Source organism: Tachyglossus aculeatus, chromosome 4, assembly GCF_015852505.1.
Source record: "Tachyglossus aculeatus isolate mTacAcu1 chromosome 4, mTacAcu1.pri, whole genome shotgun sequence".
Classification (NCBI taxonomy): Eukaryota; Metazoa; Chordata; class Mammalia; order Monotremata; family Tachyglossidae; genus Tachyglossus; species Tachyglossus aculeatus.
The window spans coordinates 10,240,150-10,256,944 of record NC_052069.1 but is presented as its reverse complement, the minus strand read 5'-3'; the positions used below and the strand labels follow the sequence as shown (position 1 = coordinate 10,256,944).

General features: G+C 42.9%; 1 protein-coding gene across 1 annotated transcript in view; it reads right to left on the bottom strand.

Annotated features, from left to right (window-relative positions):
* EVC2 (EvC ciliary complex subunit 2) overlaps positions 1–16,795 on the bottom strand; it is a 217,041-nt gene continuing 200,246 nt past the window's right edge. Inside the window, exons 20-22 of the mRNA XM_038744853.1 lie at positions 12,426–12,622; positions 8,673–8,774; positions 1–711 (exon numbers count right to left, since the gene is read on the bottom strand). Coding sequence (XP_038600781.1) covers positions 372–711; positions 8,673–8,774; positions 12,426–12,622 — 639 coding nt within the window. The 3' untranslated portion in view covers positions 1–371. The remainder of the gene's footprint in view (positions 712–8,672; positions 8,775–12,425; positions 12,623–16,795) is intronic.

The following is a 16,795-nucleotide window of genomic DNA, read 5'->3' as shown; positions in this document are numbered from 1 at the left end:
TCTCACCTTACGCTCTACTTTACACTTTTTCTCCTTCTTATTTACCATTTCCCCTATCTACAATTTATTTTCTTGTGTCTCCCTCTGTGCAATGTAAGCCCCTTGTGAGGTGGGATTTTGTCTACCAACTCTACTGTATTTTTCCAACAGCTCTGCACACGGTAAGTGCTCAATAAATACCACTGATTGATTACTTGATTGATAGCAGTGAAATTCCCTGCCTCAAATCAAACCCACAAGGTTGAAAGCCAAACCACGGAGCTGACTCACAAAGTATACAAGGGCATTTTATATTGGCAGCTTATACTGTGTAGTTATACAAAAAAGATTTCAATATACACTATATATGTGTAAAATTTACCCCTGTTTAGTTATTCCCCGACCGTGTTAACATCCTTCCCGCAATACACTGATTTGCCAACCAGATTTCCCTCCAGTGATTTACCACTCGTAACCAAAGTGGACTTTTTCGAATTCAGGAAATTCTTCTTTTTCTTTTTCTTTGGGCAGGCTTGGATAGGACGGACGGCATCTTCTTGATTAGTGAATATGAATATTTTCTCCCCTTTTCCCAATGCGTCTTCTGTTTCAACAGCAGCATAGTTCATTGAATCTTGCTCGCTCACAGCTTCCATGGAAAGTTTAGGCGGGCTGTTTCTTCGGGAGGGTGACGGTCTCGCCCTGGGTGGAAGTGGTTTCTTCTTCAAAATACTGGTAAGAAAAGAGTAAATTGCATCAGAAGAATATTTGGGTGACAAATACTGAGCTTTAAAATGATAAATGAATGCAAACATCATCACCGAATATTTTTGAAAAGCCTCAAGAAATTATAATTTTTGCTTGAAAGTTAAAAAGAATTCACCCGCACCAAAACGTGAGTGATTTATATGGCCAAAGTCCATTTTGTTATTATTGTATGAGTCTGTTAGTAAGGTTTATATATCATCTGGAAAATCAACATGAAAAAGAGAAGTTCTGAATCTCTTTGTGCATGGGAGAAGCCAGGGTTTAGGTTTGGGGACTATTGTATTCATATGCCCCCATCGCATGCTTCACCACTTTTTTTGAGGAATACAATTATTTGTAAGTAAAAATGATGGTGATAATAATAACAATAATAATAATGGCATTTATTAAGTGCTTACTATGTGCAAAGCACTGTTCTAAGTGCTGGGGAGGTTACAAGGTGATCAGGTTGTCCTGGGGGGGGCTCGCAGTCTTAATCCCCATTTTACAGATGAGGTAACTGAGGCACAGAGAAGTTAAGTAACTTGCCCAAAGTCACACAGCTGACAATTAGCAGAGCCGGCATTTGAACCCATGACCTCTGACTCCAGAGCCCGTGCTCTTTCCACTGAGCCACACTTGTTCTTCAGTTACTTCATCTGTAAAATGGGGATAGGTGTGAGCCCCCTGTGGGATAATAACTGTGGTATTTGTTAAGTGCTTACTATATGCTTCTAGTGAAGCAGCATGGCTCAATGGAAAGAGCACGGGCTTTGGAGTCAGAGGTCATGGGTTCAAATCCCAGCTCTGCCAATTGTCAGCTGTGTGACCTTGGGCAAGTCACTTAACTTCTCTGGGCCTCAGTTACCCCATCTGTAAAATGGGGATTAAGACTGTGAGCCCCCCTTGGGACAACCTGATCACCTTGTTTCCTCCCCAGTGCTTAGAACAGTGCTTTGCACATAGTAAGCGCTTAACAAATGCCATCATCATCATCATCATATGCCAAGCACTGTACTAAGCTCTGGGGTGGAAACAACCAAATTGGGTTGGACACAGTCCCTGTTCCACATGGGGCTCACAGTCTCACTCCCCATTTTACGGGTGAGGTTACTGAGGCCCAGAGAAGTCAAGTGACTTGTCCACGGTCACACAACAGACAAATGGCAGAGTCAGGATGAGAACTCACAACCTTCTGACTCCCAGACTCTCTAACCACTACAACATGGTGCTTCTCTCTTCGCCAGCATGCCCAACCCGATTAGCTTGTATTCATTCATTCACTCCTATTTATTGAGTGCTTACTGTGTGCAGAGGACTTTACTAAGCGCTTGGGAAGTACAAGTTGGCAACATGTAGAGACGGTCCCTACCCAACAACAGGCTTACAGTCTAGAAGGGGGAGACAGACAACAAAACAAAATTATCTCTGCAAGCCCAGCTATTTTCATCAATGATAGGAGCACAATCTCAGTGGATATGTTTTATAACTTTATGATTCACCCCTTATTGGACTGTCTAAGAGCAGAGCAAAGTTCATTCTCGGTACTTCAGCAGCGATGGCTTTGGGGTTAAGACCTTAAAGGACCCCACGATTGAACAGCTGGGGAGGATTTGTTAGCAGTTAAAATACAATTACTTAAGTTCAGCAATAATTATTTTTAATGTTCTACATTTACTCCCATAATTGCCCCATTTCTTTGCCTAATGTTTGCAACCCCAAAACAATTTTTTCATTCTGTCATATCTGTTGAGCACTTAACTGTGTGCAGAGCACTGCGTTTGGGAGCTTGGGAGATGATGATGATGGCATTTGTTAAGCGCTTATTATGTGCAAAGCACTGTTCTAAGCACTGGAGGGGATACAAGGTGATCAGGTTGTCCCGCGTGGGGCTCACAGTCATCATATAATAATAAACAGACACATTTCTTGCCCAAAACGAGCCTACAGTCTAAAGGGTAAGACAGATATTTATATAAATAAATTACAGATATGTACATAAATTACAGGAAGGGTCTGTTGCCCAGGGGTGGTCTATTATACAGGGGAAATTAGTCCACACATCACTTATTAAAGTGTCCACATCAAGTAAGTGCTCAGCACATATTATTATTCTTATCATTATTATTAATAGGCTGTCAATGAATTTTGGTAACACTGCTCAACTCCAATCCCCTCTTCCTAACCCTTACTAAGTTCCAGGCACTGTACTAAGCACTGGGAAGATACAAGCAAATCTGGTTGGACACAGTCCCTATACCACATGGGGCTCACAGTCTTAATCCCCATTTGATAGATGAGGTAACTGAGGCCAGAGAAGTGAAGTGACTTGTCCAAGGTCACACAGCAGATAAAAGGAGGAGCCAGAATCCCAAATCCAAATCCCAAATCCAAATCCTAGAACTCCCAAATCCGTACATTATCCCTGGGCCATGCACCAGACTGCCAGAGGTGCCCTAGCACAGCATTTTCTTGATAAAACACCTCCTCAACCCAACACTTCCAAAGGCTCCAACTGAATCATGACTGTTAGCTATTTTGTAAAAAAACAAAACAAATGATATTTGTTAAACACTTACTATTCATTCATTCCCATTTATTGAGCGCTTACTGTGTGCAAAGCACTTGCCAAGCACTATACTTAGCACTGGAGCGGATACAAGCTCATCAGGTCAGACACAGTCCATGTCCCACATGGGGCTCACAGTCTTAATCCCCATTTTACAGATGAGGGAACTGAGGCACAGAGAAGTTACATGACTTGCCCAAGGTCACATAGCAGACAAGTGGCAGAATCAGGATTAGAACCCAGCTCCTCTGACTCCCAAGCCTGGGCTCTATCCACTAAGCCACGCTGCTATATTATTATACTGTTATATTGTTGTACTGTCCCAAATGCTTCAGACCGTTCTCTGCACCTAGTAAGTGCTCAATAAATGCAACTGATTGACTGATTGACAAAAAAGTCCTACTATCTAATACGCTTAAAAAATCAGAATTCGTTTGTAGGGTGTTAAGAGCAATATGGATTTGGTATTTTTTCCCCTGACTTTAGTTTTCTTCATGAAGCTTGTTACTGACTACGCTTACAGAGGAGGAGCGAGCTACATCCATTTCTGACTTCTAGCAACAGAAAGATAAATAGCAGCTACAAAACAAACCACAAATGAAAGGCTCCATCGTGTCTCTCTTGTGCCTAGAGTTTCCTAATACTTGTGGTCATTCCCCCTTTGGAGGGCCAAGTTCACATCCCAGAACAGACATATTTCTGCTTGCCAGTGAAACGATTTTGGGACCACGAAAGTGCCCCCGAAGACAAACATCCTGATAAAAGCACCAATCAATAATATAGGTCATCTTATTTTTTCAATAAAAGCATGAGTTTGAAATCGGAGAAGATTAAAGTCGGAGAAACATCTCTTGGCAGAATCTCACTGCAAGTTTTCCGAAGTAATTCAAAATCATCTTTCTTCTGCCTTCTTGCTATTTCGATTACCATGCACGGGCTTGGCTAGATTTAATAAAAGGTAAAAAAAGAAGATAAATCTTTGGAACGGACCCTGCAGTCCAGAGAAGGGAGGAAGACTTAACCCAGGCCCAGAGGAGGATGCAGCTGGGCCTAGAAGGAGATCAGACAATCAATCGATCAATCCATCAACAGTGTCTATTGAATACTTATTGTGTGGGCTTGGGAAACTACGACATCAGAGTTGGTAGACAGGCTCCCTGCCCAGAAGGAGCTTACTGTCTAGTCAGAGAGACAGACATTAATAGAAATTATGGATCTGTATATATGTGCTGTGTGGCAGCTCCCAGTTTTCCCTGAATCTCAAACCAATAGCTCCAGACTAGTGGAAAATCAGTCCATTAGACTGTTCCCCCCTCACATCCAACAGACGATTATTCTCCCCCCAACCCTTCAAAGCCAGCGCTTAGAACAGTGCTTTGCACATAGTAAGCGCTTAACAAATACCATCATCATTATTATTATTATTATTACTGAAGGCTCATCTCCTCCAAGAGGCCTTCCCCGACTAAGCCCGCCTTTCCTCTTCTTTCATTCATTCCATTCATTCAATCGTATTTATTGAGCGCTTACTGTGTGCAGAGCACTGTACTAAGCGCTTGGAAAGTACAATTCGGCAACAGATAGAGACAATCCCTTCCCAAAAACGGGCTCACAGTCTAGAAGGGGGAGACAGACAACAAAACAAGACAAGTAGACAGGCATCAATACCACCAGAATAAATAGAATTATAGAAATATAAACATCATTAATTCATTCATTCAATCGTATTTATCTTCTCCCACTCCCTTCTGCATCACCCTGACTTGCTCCCTTTATTCTTCTCCCCTCCCTCAGCCCCACAGCACTTATGTCCATATCTGCCATTTATTTCTTTCTATTAATGTCTGTCTCCCCCCGAGACTGTCAGCTTGCTGTGGGCAGGGAGTATATATGTTCCACTGAGCGTGGCTCAGTGGAAAGAGCACGGCCTTTGGAGTTAGTGGTCATGGGTTCAAATACTGGCCTCGCCAATTGTCAGTTGTGTGACTTTGGGCAAGTCACTTAACTTCTCTGTGCCTCAGTTACCCCATCTGTAGAATGGGAATTAAGACTGTGAGCCACCCGTGGGACAACCTGATCACCTTGTAACCTCCCCAGCGCTTAGAACAGTGCTTTGCACATAGTAAGTGCTTAATAAATGCCATTATTATTATTATTATTATATGTTATATTGTTAGAATGTCCTCTCCCAAATGCTTAGTCCAGTGCTCTGCACACAGTAAGTGCTTGATAAATACAATTGAATGAACTAATGAATTCACCATATCACCGGTTCAGAGGATACACGGTGATCAGTTTGTCCCACATGGGGCTTACAGTTTTAATCTTCATTTTACAGATGAGGTAACTGAGGCACAGAGAAGTGAAGTGGCTTGCCCAAGGTCACACAGAATAATAATAACTTTGGTATTTGTTAAACGCTTACTATGTGCAAAGTACTGTTCTAAGTGCTGGGGAGGATACCAGGCAATCAGGTTGTCCCATGTGGGGCTCACAATCTTAATCCCCATTACACAGATGAAGTAGTTGAGGCACAGAGAAGTTAAGTGACTTGCCCCAAGTCACACAGCTGACAATTGTCAGAGCTGGGATTTGAACCCATGACCTCTGACTCCAAAGCCCGGGCTTTTTCCACTAGCCCACACTGCTTCCCAATCAAATCGGGATAGAATACATGCTTGGAGTAAAATGGTAACCTGGTCATTAATGCGTCAACCTGATTAACTTGCATCTACACCAGAGCTTGGTGAAGATCCCACACTTAGTAAGTGCTTAACAAATACCATAAAAAAGAATTAAACACGAACACTATACTTTTTTGAAGTTCCCATTCTCCCCAGACATAAAAATTCCACAATCAATCAATCGTATTTATTGAGCACTTACTATATGTAGAGCCCTGAACAAAGTGCTTGGGAAAGGACAATATAACAGAACGGATAGAGGCACTCCCTACCCACAACACTATGCTCTCCCTGAGAGACAGGAACCCATGTCTCCACAGACATTAAAGTCCTTAGAAACTGAGTTTATTACTAGCTTTACTGATATGGTGCTGGCACAACTCTATTCGGATAAAGGGATTTTCAAAATTGAATCAGTGAATGAGTAAATCTTCTGAGGGCGTCTGCTTGAGGTAAGAACTTGAACTTCAAAATAGGTGGGTGTCAGAAGATGCCCACAAAGATTTCCGCCTCTCAACTGGGATCTTTGGCTGAGGTGTAATTCAAGTCAAGCCAAAGGAAAGCGAATCTTCCCCAAAAAGTAACAGTCCTTTCTGGTCGTCAAGGTCCTGCCTTGACAGAGGCGGCCACGGTCACGTTCAAGACAATAATCTGCTTCTGAGGTGGCCGTGACCAGACGCGTCAAGTAGGGGACTGGAAATTTCAGGCCTCCAGGAGGGTAATTCTCTTAAGAGAGATGATAGCCGGAATCCTCATCTTAATGACAAAAAGAAGAATTCCTGGGTGATTCAGACCATGGACCGGGTTTAAATTTAACTGCATTTATCTGCCTTTAGGTTTGGATCCCCAGAACAAGGGCATCGGTCCTTCGAAAAAGGAGTACAGCCAGCTACTTCTAACGAGTACCCAAAGGGGTATACTGTGTTTCCCGATTTAGCTAGTCTTGCAAATAGAATTTTTTGAAAGTGTGAGTCTACAACTTTCCCCATGGTTTTGCAAGAAAGTAGTCCTGCCCTCACCTTGGTCCTTTGTTTCCATTTTGTGCATCTGTCCTTGTCTTCCTGCTTTAGTGTTTTGTTTCACCATTTTTTAAAAAAATAGTATTTAAGCGCTTATATGGTACCAGACACTGTACTAAATGCTGGGGTAGACATAAGGTCTTTGGATCCCACGTGGGGCTCACAGGCTTAATTTTCATTTTGCAGGTACAGGGACTCAGGTACTGAGAAGTAATGTGACCTGCCCAAGGTCACACAGCAGACAAGCGGCAGAGCTGGCAGACCTTCTGACTCCCAAGCTGGTGCTCTTTCCACTAGGCCACTCTTCTCCTCTTTTTCTGTGTCTGTCACCAGTCCCTCTCCCCCATTATCAATCGATCATTTATTTCATTTCAATGATCACGTATGGACATGGGTTCTAATCCCGGCTCCGCCACTTGTCAGCTGTGTGACTTAGCGCAAGTCACTTAACTTCTCTGGGCCTCTGTTACCTCATCTGTAAAATGGGGATTAAGACTGTGAGCCCCATGTGTGACAATCTGATTACCTTGTCTCCCCCCCAGTGCTTAGAACAGTGCTTGGCACATAGTAAGCAATTAACAAATGCCATCACTATTATTATTATTTATTGAGTGCCTTCTGCGGTTGACTGAGCCCCCCTTTTCCTCTGCTCCTCCTCCCCTCCCCATCACCCCAACTCCCTCCCTCTGCTCTACCCTCCTCCCCGCCCCTCAGCACTTGTGTATATATGTATATTTATTATTCTATTTTATTAATGATGTATGTATATCTATAATTCTATTTATTTATATTGATGCTATTGATGCCCGTCTACTTGTTTTGTTTTGTTGTCTGTCTACCCCCTTCTAGACTGTGAACCCATTGTTGGATAGGGATTGTCTCTATTTGTTGCCGAATTGTACTTTCCAAGAGCTTAGTACAGTGCTCGGCGCACAGTAAGCGCTCAATAAATATGACTGAATTAATGAATGTTGAGCACTGTATTAAACCTTGGGAGAGTGCAATACAACAGAGTTGGTGGACACAGTGAGTAGCAGCATGTAGCGGAGCAATAGCAGTAGAAGCAGCAAAGTAGCACGGCCTAGTGGATAGAGACTGGGCCTGGGATTCAGAAAGTCATACGTTCTAATCCTGGCTCTGTCACATGTCTGCTGTGTGACCCTGGACAGGTCACTTCACTTCTCTGGGCCTCAGGGACCTCATCTGTAAAATGGGGATTAAGACTCTGTGCCCCTTATGGGACAGGGACTGTGTCCAACCCAGTCTACTTGTACAATAATTTGCATGTCTCCACCCCAGTGCTTAGAACAGTGCCTGGCCCATAATAAGCACTTAACAAATACTACAATCATTCATCATTATTATTATTATTATTAAAAGGGAGGAGTGTGACTGCCTTCCACCGGGGCTACTTTATGTACACGGCTCAGCTCTGGAGAGCTCGCTCGGATAAAACGAGGGGAAAATTCATTATCAGAATGTCCCAAGTCCATTCCCAGAGCTGCGGAATTCCTTTGGATTTCCCGGCTTAGCTTTCTTTCTGAAGAAAGCTTTCCCATCTCCAGGGAAGGGGCGAGACATAACGACTCCAGCAAATCCCAGCCCCTAGCAGTGACTTTAATCCAACATTCTGGTACGCAGAGGACCACGATGGAGATAAAAGTTGGGCATTACCTTTCCTTCTTCCGACCGGCATCCAGGGCCATGTCTAAGCCTCTGTTTATCAGATCCCGTCTTAGTTTGCTCTCTAAAGCCTGCCACGAACTCTGATGTTTCCTGGAGACAAAAAGATATAACTCACATTAACAACTTTGGTCCCATCTCAAATTTTTTTTTTCTTCTAATTATTTGAGAACAAAAATATCGCTGCTATTTCCCTCTTAAGTTCATCCTCCATTCCAAATCACAGTGTCCTAGTCCCTGGGTGGCTAAATGAAATGGAAATGATCAGAGGACCAGAATACGAATCGACCTTCTCTTTTTCATATTTGACTGATTTTTTAGACTTCCACTGTTTTCAGTTCGTAAATCACAATTACATTGTCTCATTAGGAGGCTACACATAACGGCGCTTCATGGGCTGCAAACTCCGCTCAATTTTATTGCCACTGAAATGAAAACTAAAGGGTCATCGCTTTGTTATTTAGGCCTTTGTTCTTGGGAGGATAAAAAAATTCAGAGGATAATTTTATGCAGAGAGCAAATGGAAGTCTGTATTAGGAAAAAAAACTCGACGGTTGCAACAATAGCACATATTTACAAATACAGATTTTTAATTCCGGTTTTACCACTTGTCTGCTATGTGACTTTGGGCAAGTCACTTTACTTCTCTGTGCCTCAGTTACCTCATTCTGTAAAATGGGGATTGAGACAGTGAGCCCCATGTGGGACAGGGACTGTGTCCATCCTGATTTGCTTGTATCCACCCCAGGGCTTAGAATAGGTGCCTGGGGCATAGTAAGTGCTGAACAAATACTATTATTATTATTACCATTATTAATTCAGAGAATAAAAATTATTCATTTTGAATATTAAAGCCTCTTATGTCATTGTGCAGTCTATGTCATGGGATGTTGGGAATTAATAAAGGAAGGCTTGCTATAAGAGAAAGGGCTTCAAAAATAGAGAAACAGCGTGGCCAAGTCGAAAAAGCCTGGGAGTGAGAGGACCTGGATTCTAATTCCAGCTCCGTCATTTGATTGCTGTGTGACCTTGGGAGAACCACCAACTTCTCTGTGCTATAGTTAAAATGGTTAAATGGAGATTAAGACTGTGATTCTTATTGAGACAGGGACTGTGTCTAACCTGATTAACTCATACCTACCCCTGTACTTAGTACAGTGCCAGGTAAATAGTAAGTGCTTAACAAATACCATTAAAAAAAAGTAGGAAGTACCGTGGTCTGGTGAGTTTTGTTGGGAGTGGGGAAGGGAGAGCACTCCAGGCCAGAGAAACAGAGTGACTAAGCAGCTAAAGGTAGGAGTGCTAATATGGAAAGGTGCAGGAATAATAAAGTTCCACTAAACTGGACACTTCCTGAAAGACCAGAGCAATAGGAGTGCTCCCAAACATGCAGAGTTACTCTGTTTGAAGCGCTTGGTACAGTGCTCTGCATACAGTAAGTGCTCAGTAAATACCTTTGACTGGTTGACAGCAAGATGCATCTGTGGTTCATTTTTCAGTTTATGATAGATGGACATTATAATAATAATACTAATGATGGCATTTATTAAGTGCTTACTATGTGCAAAGCACTGTTCTAAGCGCTGGGGAGGTTACAAGGTGATCAGGTTGTCCCATGTGGGGCTCACAGGCTTAATCCCCATTTTACAGATGAGGGAACTGAGGCCCAGAGAAGTGAAGTGGCTTGCCCAAAGTCACACAGCTGACAAGTGGCGGAGCTGGGATTTGAACTCATGACCTCTGACTCCAAAGCCAAGGCTCTTTCCACTGAGCCAAGCTTCTTCTTGTTATCTGCTGAGTCCTCCGGTGTAGTACTTTGGTTTCTCACCTCCTGCTTTAACATCTCAGAGGAATCTACTTGTTTCAGGAAGTTTTTCAAGTGATTTCAAGTGTGAGCCCTAGGGCAGAGGGCCAGGGGCTTTTGGTGTGTTTTCCTAAGTGCTTAGTAAAGTCATCTGCACAAGGTAGGCATTTAATAAGTAGCATTACAAGACTGGAATTCAGGAGTTGTTCTAGAGGAAAGAGCACCAGCCTGGAAGTCAAAGGACCTGGGTTCTAATGCCAAATCTGCCCCTTCCCTGGTGGATGACATTGGGCAAGTCATTTCACTTCTCTGGGCCTCAGTTTCCTCATCTGTAAAATGAGGATTAAGACTGTGAGCCCCATTTAGAACAGGGACTGTGTCCTTCCTACCTGATTAGCTTGTATCTATCCCAGCGCTTAGTACAGTGCCTGAGCGCTTAGTACAGTGCCTGGTACAGTATAAGCATTAGCAATTCCTAGACTGAGCCCCCTCCTTCCTCTCCTCCTATTCCCCCTACCCCTCCCCCCCCGCCTTACCTCCTTCCCCTCCCCACAGCACCTGTATATATGTATATCTGTTTGTATGTACTTATTACTCTATTTATTTTACTGTACATATTTATTCTATTTATTTTATTTGGTTTATATGTTTTGTTTTGTTGTCTGTCTCCCCCTCCTAGACTGTGAGCCCACTGTTGGGTAGGGACCGTCTCTATATGCTGCAAACTTGTACTTCCCAAGTGCTTAGTACAGTGCTTTGCACACAGTAAGCACTCAATAAATGCGATTGAATGAATGAATGAACAAAAGCCATTGAAAAAACCCAATATACACACACTAAAAAACCCACTACGCTTTCATAGACCGTGAACCCCTGGTGGGACAAGGACTGAGTCTGTTCTGACTGTACTGTATCTACCCCAGCACTTAGCACAGTGCTTACCATACAATATAGTGTTTAATCAATATCATAACTGAGAAAAAGGGTAGCCTACTGAAAAGAGCTTGAAACTGAGACGCAAAACGGATTCTAATTCCGACTCTGCCACTTGTCTGCTGTGTGATCTTGGGCAAGTCACTGAACTCCAATGCCTCAGTTCCCTCATCTGAAAAATGGGGATTCAAAACCTGACCTCCCTCCTACTTTTAGACTGTGAGCTCCCATGGGGCACTTGATTATTTTGTGTACCCCACCACTTACTAACTGTACTTAGCACCTAGTAAGTACTTAACGAATACCATGATCATTATTATGAGAGTAATTGATTGATTGATTGATTGGGTGGCCTAGTGGATAGAGTGTGGGCCTGGGACTCAGAAGGACTCGGATTCAATCATTCATTCTATCGTATTTATTGAGCACTTACTGGGTGCAGAGCACTGTACTAAGCGCTCGGTAAGTACAAATCGGCAACATATTGAGACGGTCTCTACCCAACAACGGGCTCACAGTCTAGAAGGCTCTGCCATTTGTCTGCTGTGTGACCTTGGGCAAGTCACTTCACTCCTCTATGCCTCGGTTACCTCATCTGTAAAATGAGGATTAAGACTATGAGTCCCACACGGGATGGGGACTGTGTCCAAACTATCTTGTATCTACCCCAGTGCTTAGTACAGTGCCTGGTGCATAGTAAGCGCTTAACAAATACCATAAATAATGATGGTGGATATTAACAACCACACATGTAGGAGAGAAATCTTCTAATTAGCTTCTTATTGGCTGACAACTGACTCAATTACAATTACACATGAGGTGTTCCTCCCCATCGCAGATAGATTCAAAACTCTTATTTGTTTTTCAGAGAGACACCTGACCCTCAGGTGGTAACTGAAGCACATAACTTGGCTAGTCATCGTTATTATCAGTAGCCCTCGACTGAGATCGAGATCCTCTCAGTCACCTTCGGCAAGTGATTTCAATAAAAATGGGCCCGTTCTTACCGTTTTCTAGCGCTTTCGGTTTGCTCCCCGTCGCTGTCGCTCGCGGCAGCGTCCTCTGAATATTTCTCCCTGATGGATTCCAGAACAGGAAGGAGCTCATTCTGTGAACTGGCAGGAAGCAGAAAATTCAGGAGTCGGGGCAGCAGCCCCTCAGGGATCACTGTCAGTTTGGATAAATAAGCCGCCAACCGGAGATCCTACAGGGTTTATTGGAAAGAGTTAATGATAATAATAATTGCTATTATTATTATTACGGTATTTGTTAAGTGCTTACTATATGCCAAGCACTGCTTTAAGTGCTGGAGTAGATACAAGTCAGTAGGGCTGGAAACAGTTCCTGTCCCACATGGGGCTCACAGTCTTAATCTCCTTTTTAAAGATGAGGGAACTGAGGTTCAAAGAAGTGACGTGTCCAAGGTCACACAGCAGACATGTGGTGGAGCCAGCATTAGAACCCAGGTCCTTCTGACTCCCAAGCCTGGGCTCTCTCCACTAAGAAACAGCGCTTCACGCGCTCATGGTCTGTCACCTTTAAAACAAGCCAATTGTAATTTAGAACTTTCTTAAACGATCTCTGAGAAACCACTGTAGGTTCATTAAGCTTAAAAATGTCATTTTGGTTTGTAAAGCGTGTCTGTCATACCATACCAAACTTTTGTACATATTTATTACTCTATTTATTTATTTTACTTGTACATATCTATTCTATTTATTTTATTGGGTTAATATGTTTTGTTTTGTTCTCTGTCTCCCCTTTCTAGATTGTGAGCCCACTGTTGGGTAGGGACCGTCTCTATATGTTGCCAACTTGTACTTCCCAAGTGCTTAGTACAGTGCTCTGCAAACAGTAAGCGCTCAATAAATACGATTGATTGATTGATTGTATCATTAGTCCTTCTCAATGGGCCCTGATCTCGCCTGTCTTGCCACCCCCTGTCCCAAATCCTGCCTTTGGTGTGGAACGCCCTCCCTTCTCAAATCTGCCAGACAATGACTTTCCCCTCGCTTCAAGGCCTTTTGAAGGCCCATCTCCTCCAAAAGGCCTTCCCAAATTATGCCCTAAACTTTTCCTCATCTCCCACTCCTTTCTGCATCGCCCTGACTTGCTCCCTTTGCTCTTCCGCCCCACCAGCCTCACAACACTTACATAATAATAATAATAATGGCATTTGTTAAGTGCTTACTATGTGCAAAGCACTTGTCTAAGCGCTGGGGAGGATACAAGGTGATCAGGTTGTCCCATGTCACTGTCTTCATCCCCATTTTACAGATGAGATCACTGAGGCCCAGAGAAGTGAAGTGACTTGCCCAAGGTCACACAGCTGATAAGTGGCGGAGCCAGGATTAGAACCCATGATCTCTGACTCCCAAACCCGGGCTCTTTTCATTAAGCCAAGCTGCTTACTGAATTTCACCTATGAATGCATGGGGAAAACAAGATCAGTGTGGCCATGAAAACATTCTCTCATTCTTCAAGCCATTGTGATAGTAATAATAATAATGGCATTTATTTAGAGCTTACTGTGTGCAGAGCACTGTACTAAGTGCTTGGGAGAGTACACTACAACAATAAACACACATTCCCTGTCCACCATGAGCTTACAGTCTAGAGGGGGGCAAGAAGTGATTTGCCCAAGATCATCCAGCAGGCAAGTAGTAGAGCTGGGATGAGAATCCAAGACTCCTTTCAAGAGCTCATCCTCTCGATATATAGCTGTAATTTTATTTATTTGTATTGATGTCTATCTTCCCGCCTTTAGATGGTGAGCGCACTGTGGGCAGGGAATGTCACTCTTTATTGTTGTACTGTACTTTCCCGACCGCTTAGTACAGTGTTCTGCACACAGTAACGGCTGACTAAATATTACTGAATGAATGGAAAATTGGTCGTGATTCCCACATCAATAGATTACATGAACACAAACACAAACACACATATGCACACATCTTTCTTGTGCTTGTCCTGGGCCTTTGATGGCACAAGACTCTGAACCATCCTACTGCATGGAATGGCAATTTACAATCAATTAATGCTATTTACCGAGCATTTCCTATGAGCAGAGCACTGTATTAAGCACTTGGAGACTGTGAGCCCACTGTCGGGTAGGGACCGTCTCTATATGTTGCCAACTTGTATTTCCCAAGCGCTTAGTACAGTGCTCTGCACATAGTAAGCGCTCAATAAATACTATTGATGATGATGATGATGGTCATGATTCCCATATCAACAGATTACATGAACACAAACACAAACGCACATTTGCACACATCTTTCATGAGCTTGTTCTGGGCCTTTGATGGCACAAGACTCTGAACCATCATACTGCATGGAATGGCAATTTACAATCAATTAATGCTATTTACCGAGCGTTTCCTATGAGCAGAGCACTGTATTAAGCATTTAGAGACTGTGAGCCCACTGTTGGGTAGGGACTGTGTCTATATGTTGCCAATTTGTACTTCCCAAGCGCTTAGTACAGTGCTCTGCACACAGTAAGTGCTCAATAAATACGACTGATTGATTGATTGATTGAGTGAGTGCAAACAGAACAGAATTAGAGGACACATTCCCTACCCATAACAAGTGAACTGAATTGAAATGACATACTAGGTAATCAGGTAAGACACAATCCCTGCCCCACACTGGGTTCACAGTCTAAGGGGGGAGAACCGGTACTTTTTTCTTTGTTTGCTTGTTTTTTTTTTATTTTTAGCAGTATTTGTTGAGTCCTTTCTATGTGAAAGGCACCGTCCTAAGCCCTGGGGGGATACAAACTAATCAGGTTGAACACGTTTCTTGTCCCACGTGGGGCATACAGGCTTAATCCCCATTTTACAGAGGAAGGAACAGAGGCACAGAGAAGTGAAGTGACTTGTCCAAGGTCACCCAGATGACAAGTGGCGGAGCAGGGATTAGAACCCAGGTCCTCGGACTCCCAGGACGGGGCTCTTTCTACTAGGCTACACTACCTTGCTTTGCACATAGTAAGCGCTTAATAAATGCCATTATTATTATTATTATTATTATTATTATTATTATTATTACCTTTCCAGCCAAGGAGTAGTATTGCATTTAGTTAAGACTGTGAGCCTCCTGTGAGACAGGGACTGTGTCTGACCTGATTAACTTTTATCTACCCCAATGCTTAGAACATTGCTTGATACACAGTAACTGCTCCATACAGACCAGAAGGACAATGGTCTGTAGGGATGATAATGTAGATGGGGAAGTGTGGTTTAGTGGATAGAGCATGAGCCCAGGAATCAGAAGGACCTGGGTTCTAATCCTGGCTCTCCCGCATGTCTGCTGCGTGACCTTGGGCAAATCACTTCATTTCTCTGGGCCTCAGTTCCCTCATCTGGAAAATGAGCGCTTAGTACAGTGCTCCGCACACAGTAAGCACTCAATAAATACGATTGAATGAATGAGGATTAAGAGTGTGAGTCCCATGTGGGACAAGGACTGCGCCCAACTTGATTAACTTGTATGTACCCCACTGCTTAGAACGGTGCCTGGACCATAGTAAATACTTAACAAGCACCATAATTATCCCTCTAGACTGTGAGCTCATTGTGGGCAGGGAATGTCACTGTTTATTGCTGTATTGTACTTTCCCAAATGCTTAGTACAGTGCTCTGCACACTGTAAGCGCTTAATAAGTATGACTGATTGACTGACTGAATGAATGGTACTGTCTTTTGCAGGATGTACCTAATTGCAAGTTGTAATTTGTGTCCTTTAAAGTCTTGTCACTCACCCTGATGTCACACTCCCCATGGCTTCTTCTGCATTCTGAGCATGTCACCACGCTCTTTTTTTCATGGCTGCACTATGTTATACTAAGAGCTTAGAAACTAGGAAGTGTTCTTCCATTCAAAAACAGCCGGTCTAATAAAAGATAAATACTGAGGCTCCCAAAGGAGCATAGCCCAGAACCAGGCAATTTGGCATTTTAAGATGTCAGTAACTAACGAATACAAATCAGCAAGGAAAAGCACACTATCTTTGAATTTCATTTCCTCAAGTCCATTGGGAGTAACGAAATCCTTGGAACTAAATCCTGCACTTGGATTTACACCCTTTATTCACCCCACAGCACTTATGTACACATCCATAATTTATTTCTCTATATGAATGTCTCCCTCCTTAGACTGTAAGCTCATTTTGGGCAGGGAATGTGTCAACAAACTCTGTTGTATTGTCATAATAATAATAATAATAATTATAATAATAATAATGGTATTTGTTAAGCATTTACTATGTGCCAATCACTGTATTTCCTCAATCACTGAACTAAGCACTTGGGAGAGTCCAATCTAACAACCCACAGACACAATCCCTGCCTACAACAAGCTTTGTTGCATCGTAG